Here is a 10,305-nt window from a genome sequence, read left to right as displayed (position 1 = left end):
ATCTAAAAAAAAACGCTGGAAAAAGAAAAAGGAAGAAACCAATATGAAAATAAACATATCACTCTCCTCAGGTGTAGTTCCAGCGGCTTTTAAGTCCGCTGTTATCTGAAACGACCCAACCTTGATCCAGAAAGCTTATGTAATTATAGACCTGTGTCAAACCTACCGTTTCTTTCTAAAGTACTTGAAAAAGTTGTGACCCACCACAACAGTCTCTCTGTCTTCCCCCTACTCACACAAGGCCAAAGTCACACGGATGCATCAGCATTTTTTTTTCCAGTAGCTGACGCGAGAATGTTGGAGGCGGATGGAGTGAAGGTCCCCAGAGAGCGGTGCGCATGCGGACCAACACAAACATTTGCTAAGAGCGCTCAATTTGTTTTGTTGTTGCGCTTTACGGGTAATGGAGTGGGTGGAACCCTTGCGTTTTCCCACACTCCCACTTGTCAGGCTTCCTCCTTGCCTACGTTAAACATTCAGCGGTTAAAAACAGAAATTCGCTGGGAAATAAATGACTTTTAGGATGCTGTGCCCTGAAAAAATAGTTGCCCCTTTTATGATTTCTGTGTTTTTTCTTTGCATATTTATCACCCACAAAGGTTTCGGATCATCCCAAAAATTTAATATAACACAGAGACAACACAAGGAAATACAAAATGCACTTTAAGAATTCAATTTATTACGCTTCAGAGCGAGATGGGCCACCTTTGGCACCAATAACAGAACTCTAACGTTTACTATAACTAGTAATGAGTCTTTCACAATGCTGTGGAGGAATTTTGGCCCACTCTTCTTTGCGAACTGGTGTCAAATCTGCCATATTGGCGGGTTTTCTAGCATGAACAGCCCGTTAAAGGTCACACCACAGCATCTCAATAGGATTCAAATCCAGACTTACCCACTCCAGGACCTTTGTTTTGTTTTGTTTTTTGGAGCCAATCAGAGGTGAACTTGCTGTGTTTCCCACTGCATGATCCAAGAGCGCTTGAGTTTGAGGGCAAGAACTGATGGGTCTACGTACGTTCTCTTTCAGGATCTTCTGGCAAACACCAGAATTCATGATTCTGTCAGCCACAGCAAGTTGTCCTGGTCCTGAGGCAGAAAAGGAGCCCCAGACCATCACACTGCAACCACCAGGCTGACAAGAACACTCATGGATCATCTTTCAGCTTTTATTCACCAAGACAAAGATTTCGTAAAACAATACCATTCACATTTCTTCCCCTGCCCCCGAAAGCGTACAAAACAAAAGTCAGGACATAAACAAAATACATAGCCAGTGTAAAAGGTCATTGTGAGTTGGTGATTAAGACTGAAAAGCTGTATAAGAAAATAAAATAAACGCAAAGAAGGCACGTGTGTCTCGCGATAAATAGCTAACTGCGTGGGGTAGTGCACTTGTCGCTAACCGCTAGGGCTGCACGATTAACCAATACCTAATCGGTATCACCACGTGACGTCGTGCGATTGTGTTATCGCAAGACACTGCGGGTTTTTTCTCAAGGATTTCTTGTTCCAGGTTTGTGAGTGATGGTATGCTTGGCCAACCGGAATTGTCACAGTTCAGCTTTAAACGGATCAGCCAATCAGAGGCAAGTTTTAACCAAACTAGCCAATAAAAAACGGGCAAAGTTTACAAGCAGCACGGTATGACACCCACCCACCCACCATGTGTCAGTAGAGAGAAACCCAGAGCTCCTCAGAAGAGGGCGCAGTTTTTTTTATGGTTAAAGCATGTCAATATGATTATACATGATTAAGCAATACAAAACTAGCACATTTTCGATCAAATCAAATAAAATCCGAAACAATTTTTGGGCTGATATCGATGCCGGATTGGGACACCACTTCTTTTTAGGGTTCAGCTTGTGGATTGGGTCTGAACACAGTTCATAAGTGATGGTTCATTGTGATTTTCTATGAAATTTGAGTAATGAAAAAGATTTATAAATAGCGTCTTGTATCGGTAGTATAATCACATAATCAGTCTTTACATACATAATAGGTTCTCAATGATAACAGCTTAGTTTTGCCATACTCAGAATTGCAACACAACGCAGTTATAACAATATCGTAACAGAGTAATAACAAAACAATTGAGTTTCTTTGTAAATTAAAAAATCGCATTGAAATTGCAATATTGGTCTGAAAAATCGCAATTAGGTTTTTTCCTGAAATCGTGCAGCCCTGCTAACCCCAAACTGCTTTTATCTTTTGGAATATGTGGCCGATTATTTCCATTCCAGAACAAACTTTCTTACTTTTTTGGTCATATTAAAACATTTTATTTGTTTTAAATTTCATGTTAACATTCTTGCTCCAACGTTTGTTTAATTTAACATTTGATACTTTCGAAAGAGGAAAAGGAAATAAAGTAATCCCTCGTGTATCGCATTGGTTGTGTTGTAGAAAGAACCCGTGAAGTAGAAACCTTTATTTATTACACCTAAATTCTTCAGCATACACTGAAATTAAATAATAAACCTTTTTTAAGGATCCATCATTTGCTTAACAAATACCAAGTACTATATAAACTTTGAGTCATTACAAGTAAAATGGCACTGCTGATAGAAGATTGGATTCAGTGGATTGGAGTGTTTAAACTTGTAGAGCTGCAGTACCCGATTTGGCCACCAGGGGCATGTTTGTCAATTTTGTTGGTATTTATGGGGGGATACCGTGACACGAAACCTAGGCGAAAAACCCTCACGCAAGCCTGAAGTACAACTGTGTCAATTTTCACGAAAATTGGTTCTGCCGTTTCGGAGCCTATAAGTCACATACGAACGCACCTACACGCAGAAATCAGGATTTATAAAGTAGTTTTGATTTCTTTTTTTCCAAATAACAACTGTTTCATCAAGTAACGATAATTGGGCAGACTGTTAAGCCCAAGGGTCTCCGATGTGGTGTTTTCGGCCACTAGGCTGCCCCCTAAGGACATGTGAGGTGTCTGCGGACCTGTCCTGAAAACAGCTCACCAGTACTGGATTCATTGTGATTTTCTAGTAAAAGATATTTGAGTGGTTGACTGGGTCTATTTAACCACACTTCCAATAATCAACCTGGGAATAACATAGCAACAGCATAGTAAGAACACAAGTTATTCTAGAAATTCAGATGAAAGTGGGTGCCCTTTGCGCTAATTTCAGTGACAGACTGCTGTCACTGTCTTGTACTACGGACAGACTGAAGAGATCTTTTCTTCCTCATGCCATGAGGCTCTTTAACTCCACCCGGCAGAGTAAAGGCCCACATTAAACCACACCACCTACATTGGATCTTACTGCATTATGTGTTCTGTGTAGCACTATTTAGTTAATCTATATAACATGTTAAAGTGGGCATTTGCACGTCACACTGGGTATTTGTATATTGTTTTCTTTTGGCTTTATTATTGTATTGTTCTCAGCTCAGGGATGCTGCTGGAAATGTGAATTTCCCTTAGGGGATGAATAAAGTATCTATCTATCTATCTATCTATCTATCTATCTATCTAATTATTAACAAAAATTGCTGTGTAATGCTGGTTTAGCCAATCAGAATGCACGATGCAAATCTGTGAAGCAGCGACACAGTGAAAAGTAGACCGCGTTTTAGAGAGGGATTACTGTACTTCCAAGTTTCTCCTGTTATTGCTGCGAAGAAAAGCGGAATATTTTCAACTACCATCCTGAATTTTACGCCAACAGAAAGCTAATTTGCTCACACTTTATGTATTTTGTGATCGGAGTGTATTTTATTTGCAGTTTTTTCCCCTTTTCTTCTCCTTGTTTCCTTTTTCTATGCCATTCCGAGTGTGCACATTTTTTTCATGCAGAAAAATAAAAAAATAAATTCAATTCAATTTCTAAAAAGAATCCCTCATTGTATTTCACTGTTCATGCAGCAAATTATAAAGAACACGATTGTCACCAAAATTAACTCGAGTGACCTTTCAACATTGTTTTTTAAGTTTTCGTGAAAAAGTATTTGCGCCCTTCCTGAGCTCTGTTTTTTTTTCACATTTAAACTCACAAAGATTTCAGATCATCAAACCAATTTAAGTATCACACAGAGACAACCCCAAAAAAAATACAAAATGTAGTCTTGAAATGGCCCTGTATGAAAATTGAATTGCCTCCTGAACCTACCTTTGGCAGTGATAACAAAAATCAAACATACCATAGTTGGTAATAAGTCTTTCACAACATTGTAGAAGAATTATGGCCCACTCTTCTTTGCATTTTTTTTCTAATCTGCCATATTGGAAGGATTGCTAGTATGAACTGTTTTAGGTCACACCACAGCATCTCAATTGGATTGAAATCCAGATGTTGACTTGGCCACTCCAGAACCTTCATTTTGTTTTTGTTGAGCCATTCAAAGGTAGACTTGCCGGTGTGTTTCAGATCGGTGCCCTGCGGCATGATCCAACAGCACTTGAGTTTGAGGGCATAAACTGTTGACCATATGTTCCTCTCCAGGATCTTCTGCCAAACACCAGAATTCATTATTCCACCAACCATAGCAAGTTGTCCTGGTTAAAAGGCAGCAAAGCAGCCCTAGACCATCACAATGGCACAACCATTTTTTACTGTTTGCATCATGTTTTTTCTGTCAAATACTGTGCCATTTTCACACCAGATGTAACAGGCTGCACATCTTCCAAAAAGTTCAATTTTTAACTCATCAGTCCACAGAATGTTTCTCCAAAAGTCTTGAGGATAATCAAGATGCTCTTTGGCAAATGTGAGATGGTTTCTGTGTTTTTTCTGACAGCAGTGGTTTTGGCCCACGAACTCTTTCCCATGGATGCCATTTTGGCCAGTGTTTTTTCTCATATTGAGTCACGAACACTGACCTTACCGGGGCCAGCGAGGCCTGCAGTTCCTTGGATGTTTTTCGAGGTTGTTTGGTAACCTCCTAGATAAGCCATGGTCGCACTCTTGGAGTCATCTTAGTCGGTCCACCACTCCTGGTGAGGTTTGCCACTATTCCAAGTCTTCTCCGTTTGAGGATGATGGCTCTGACTGTGGTTTGCTAGAGCCCAACAGCCTTGAAAAAGGCTTTGTGACCTTTTCTGGACTGATAGATTTCAATGATTCTTTTTCTAAATTTGTTTGGAATTTCTTTGGATGGTGGAATGTCAAGTGTGTTCTTGAGATTTTGTAGCCTACTTCACTTTGTCCAACATTTAATTTAAGTGATTTCTTGTTTCAACACATCTGGTGGAAATCAATTCTGGGCGTGGCCTGTGAAATTGAACTCAGTTACTTTGGTTTTGGGTTTGTGCCTTAATAAATGGAATCAACATTTTCTATTTCCTTTCGTTGTCTCTGTGTGATACTCAAATCGGTTTGCTGATCTGAAACCTTAGTGAGTGATAAATACGCAAAAAACAGACATCAGGAAGAGGGCAAATACTTTCTCATGGCACTGTAACTCAAGACTTGTCTCAGTGGCCTGGGTTGAATAAAGAAAGAAAAAAAAACAGCAAATGATAAATATTTCTTTAAAAAAAAAGTACTTTGGGAAGGAACAAGCCTGTCATCATGCCATGCACGTTTACGTGATTGAATTCCACACAAATCATGATGAATATTCATATTTTCTTGTTTTTCAGTTTTCCAGTTAGAAAGAACAACACGCCCCCTTGTGGTGGCACCGAGAAACACCATACATTTTTTTTTACACCAATAATTATGTAGCAACATCATTATCATTACTCCATATTCGTCATCATCAATATGAGCAGTACTATTTACACGGTTGGTCATTTGGTACAATTTCGACATCCTCTTTAATGGCAGTCTTTCCTGCTCTTGTGCTCGCAGGACACCTGACTCAGGTCTATGAGAGGCCCTTTGAGAAGTAACTCATACTTGCTGTCATGTATAACATCGGACTCTCACACACACACTCACTATACTCTCATAAACACGACAATACCCTCTCACACATACTATTAAACTCACGAGCACACTATGATACTCTCCCACCAATAATGCAATACTCTTATATGAATAGTACTTTGCTTTCATACACACACCAATTTACTCTCACAAACATACTACAATACTCTCATACACATGACTATATCCTTTCAGACATAATACTATATTTATGAACACACTACTATACTATCATAGACATAATACTGTGCTTTCCCACACACTTCACTTTCCTCTCACACACATACTACTATACTCTCATACACACGACTATATACTATTATTCTCATGACACACTACTATACTCTCATACACATAACACTATGCTTTTACACACACATCCCTCTCCTCTTACACCAGGACAACTTAGCCCTCCCAGTACCCCATTACTATACCCTCACACACACATACTATTGTACTCATAAGCACACTACAATACTCTCTCCCAAATTCTACTATACTATCATACGCATGATACTGTGCTTTCCCACACACTTCACTTTCCTCTCACATACATACTACTATAATCTCATACACAAGACTATATCTTCCCAGACATACTACTATACTCCTGAACACGCTACAATACTTTTAAAAACATAATACTTTGCTTTCACACACACGCCACTCTCCTCTCATACTCTTATACACATACTACTATACTTTCATGCACACAATACTATGTCCTTCACACATTCTATTATACTTATGAAGACATTACTATACTCTCAAACACATACTACTATGCTTTCACACACACGTCACTCTCTTCTCACACACAAACTACTATACTCTCATACACACAACTTTATCTTCCCGTACATACTACTATACTCATGAACGCGCTTCTATACTCTCAAAGACATAATACTTTGCTTTCACACACATGTCACTCTCCTCTCACTCAAATGCTACTATAATTTCATATACATGATACTATTCTTTCAGAATAGTAGTGTGTAAAAGAGTATAGTTGTGTTTGTGGATAGGAATGACTGTGTCTGTATGAGAATACAGTTGTGCATTTGGGAGAGCCTATAGAAGTGTGCGTGAGAGGGTATAATAGTGTGTGTGAGAGTCTTAGGTAGTGTGAGTGCGTAAGTATAGTAATGTGTGTGAAAGAGAATAATGGCGAGAGTGAGTGGGACTATAGTAGTGTGTGTGTGTGTGAGAGTATAATAGTGTGTGTAAGAGTCTAGTGTAGTTAGTGTCGAGGAGAATAGTCGTATGAGTGTGAGAGGAAAGTAACATGTGAGTGAAAGCATAGTATTATGTGCATAAGTGTATAATCATATATGGGAGAGGGTGCATTAGTGTGGCTGAGAGTATAGTTATGCAGGTGCGAGAGTATGATGTTATACGTAAGAGGAAGTGTGATTTACTTCTCAAACGGCCACTCATATTAAAGTGTGTACTTTATGTACAGTAAACCCCTATACATTATTTTCTTGTGCAGTAAAAAAAAAAGAAAAAAAGAAAGAAATGGTCGAGCGCCCGTTTCACTATTGTTTTTGTGGGTATTAAAGGACAAAAGAGGAGATTATTTGAGTTCTACATTTTGGATTTGCGGTCAAGAGGGTTTACTTTACGTGCACAATTGTAGTACATTCCTTAAAAGGACGTTTGAATGTGCTTGAGTCTTCTAAATAGACAAAGAAAAACTCACGAGTAGAGCTCGAAGGAGGTTTTCTTCCATCCTAGTCATGATCCCCTCCCTTTCAAAATAAAATGTGCGAGTGGCTAGTAAGCAAGCAGGGCTGGGTGATTCATTGATTCGTCTGATAACTTCGAAATAAATGACAGAGTGAAGGAACGGTTCCAACATTTTACTCTTACAATTTTGTTTCGTGAAAATGCCAAATTCGGGCGTTTGAAATCAGGCATGTCGTCAGATAGCTGAAGGTCCTACCGTGCTGTATTTTAGGTCAGGCAGGTCGTTGCGGAGACATGGGTCCTAAAAACAAGTATTGTCTTGTCTCTATATAAGCAGCCATAAAAGAGGCATTGGGGAATTACTCGATTCAAATTAGATCATGACAATATTTGTATCTATTTTTTTAAATTAGATTTTTATTTTCGTCACTCAGGCATACAAAAAGCCAATCAGCTTAGTTAACAAAGAATTGTTGTATGCCTCACCAGACCGGGTAACATTAAATATATCATCTGAAAACGCTGGTCTACTAGTGATCCCAAGAGCCAAGAAGAGATCCGCAGGTTTGAGAGCGTTCTCCATTCGGGCCCCGGTGCTGTGGAATGTTCTTCCCCCTGAAATTCGATCTGCAACCTCAGTGGAAATGTTTAAATCTAAGCTCAAAACACACTTCTACTCTATAGCATATGAATAATCTATATTTTATGTTGATAGTCTGTAATAATAGTTTGCAATGGTCTTTGATCTGTGCAGCCCTTTGAGACTCTTTGTGATTAAGGGCTATACAAATAAACATGACTTGACTTGGAGTCATCATAGTTGGTCGAGCACTCCTGGGAAGGCTTGCCACTGTTCCCAGTTTTCTCCACTGGAAGATAATGGCTCTGACAGTGGTTCGCGGGAGCCCTACAGCCTGGGAAATGGCTTTGTGACTGGACTAATAGATTTCAAATGTTTTTTTCTGATACAATAGCTTGTGTTTGAGAACATGAGGGTATATTTTTTCATTTTATCATGTATTATTTCATATATATATATATATATATATATATATATATATATATATATATATATATATATATATGTACATATATATATATATATATATATATAAATCGCCCCTGGTTGTAAATATTACATAACATGATGAAATCGTTTGTTTCCACTTCACAATTGTGTCTCACATGTTGTTGAATCTAAGAAAATAGTTTTTCATTTAGCTAGCTGAAATGTCTCAGTATGACTCAAAGGTCTTGGGGGGGGGTCAATACTTTCTCTAGACACCGTATGTGTCCTAAAAGCGGGACATCGTGTCTCTGTAATGATCAATAAAACGGGTTTTCAGCAATTCACTCAGGGCAATGTCTATTTAAGAGCCCAAAACGTGGATTTCCCTATAAAAAGTGGATCAGCCAGCCCTGCAAGCAGCAAATGAGCTAAGTGGGCAGTGAGAGTGAGAAAAAAAATCCGAAGCGTCCGTTCCTTTTAATCACACGTACATGGCGGGCGACACGAAACTCTCGCCCCGAGCGATGTCGGCGGGTGGCGGAGGCCCGCGATTGGTCGAGCTTTCGGCGTCCGGGTCGGTGTCGTCGGGCGGCGGGTGGCCGCCTCCGTTGGGCGCTCCCGAAGACTTCTGGGCCGATCCATGAAAAACAAAACAAAAGGAAGAATTTAACGTGTTAAAAGTGTGTTTTGTTCAAGAAGATCCAAGACCTGGAAGTAAAGCGCTCTTAAAAGGAGATGCTGAGGGGGAGACCGAAGGCCAAGGGATGCTAAACTCCTTGGGGCTCAGAAGCCACCTGGCTAAAAGGAAACGGTCTTGTGCGAGATGGAATGCTAAATTAGGGAAAAATAGAGGAAAAGAAAAGAGAAAAAGACATTTTGAAAGAGAGAGAGAGAAAGAAAAAGAGAGACCAAAAAGATATACATACAGAGAAAGAAAGAAAAAGAAAAAAATGAGAAAAAGAGAAAGAAATATAAAAAAGAAGATGAGAACCAGAGAACAAAGAGAACAAGAGACAGAAAGACAGAGAGACAACAAAAAAAGACAGAAAGAAATAGAGTAAGAGAGAAAAGAAGAAAGAGAGAAGGATAGAGAGAAAAAGAGAAAGCAAGAAAAAAACAAATAGAAGGAAAGAAAGAGAAAGAAAGAAAGTGGAGGAGAGCAAGAGAGAAAAGAAAAAAGATAGAAAGTGAGAAAGGGAGAAAGAGAGAAAATAATGAAAGAAAAAAGGAAATGTGAGAGAAAGAATAAAGAGAAATGAAAATGGAAATGAAAAAAAAGAAAGAAAGAAGGAAACAAGAAAATGAGAAAAAAGAGAAAACAGAAAGAATGAAAGACAGACAGACAGAGACAGAAAGAGAAAGAGAAAAAGAAAATGGTGAAACAGAAAAAGAGAAAGAGTGATAGAGAATGAAAGCAAGAAAGTAAGAAAGCAAGCAAGCAAGAAAGAGAAAGAGACAGAAAAAGAAAGAAAATGAGAAAAAAAGAGAAAATACAAAGACAGACAGGAGGGACAGACGGACGGATGGAGGGACTGACAAACAGACAGACAGAGAAAGAGAAAGAGGGAAAAAGAAAGAGAAAGAAAAATAGAGAAACAGAACAAAGGGATGGAAAGCAAGAAAGCGAAAAAGCTAGAAAGAAGCCCATAAAGAAAAACAGCCAGAAAGAAAGAAAGCCAGAATGAAACTCAGAAAGAAAGAACCTCAGAA

General features: G+C 39.0%; 1 protein-coding gene and 1 long non-coding RNA gene across 3 annotated transcripts in view; both read right to left on the bottom strand.

The window, feature by feature from the left end:
- Positions 1-1,158: 1,158 nt before the first annotated feature.
- On the bottom strand, positions 1,159-8,509 carry LOC148371388 (uncharacterized). The gene is made up of 2 exons (XR_015849805.1): positions 6,345-8,509; positions 1,159-6,276 (listed from the first exon to the last, which is right to left on the bottom strand). It is a non-coding gene; the product is annotated as an uncharacterized LOC148371388 (long non-coding RNA).
- A 202-nt stretch (positions 8,510-8,711) lies between these two features.
- pvrl2l (PVR cell adhesion molecule related 2 like) overlaps positions 8,712-10,305 on the bottom strand; it is a 253,556-nt gene continuing 251,962 nt past the window's right edge. The window contains exon 10 of one of the 2 annotated variants that reach the window (XM_088329438.1): positions 8,712-9,223. In XM_088329438.1, the coding sequence (XP_088185564.1) occupies positions 9,077-9,223 (147 nt within the window). In that variant the 3' untranslated portion in view covers positions 8,712-9,076. The remainder of the gene's footprint in view (positions 9,224-10,305) is intronic. The other variant, XM_088329439.1, reaches the window with a different exon arrangement.

Source organism: Urocampus carinirostris, chromosome 2 (genome assembly GCF_059441175.1).
Source record: "Urocampus carinirostris isolate Australia breed hairy pipefish chromosome 2, RoL_Ucar_1.0, whole genome shotgun sequence".
Lineage (NCBI taxonomy): Eukaryota > Metazoa > Chordata > Actinopteri > Syngnathiformes > Syngnathidae > Urocampus > Urocampus carinirostris.
Note: the sequence above shows the minus strand (reverse complement) of the source record. Positions and strands in the feature narration are given on the sequence as shown.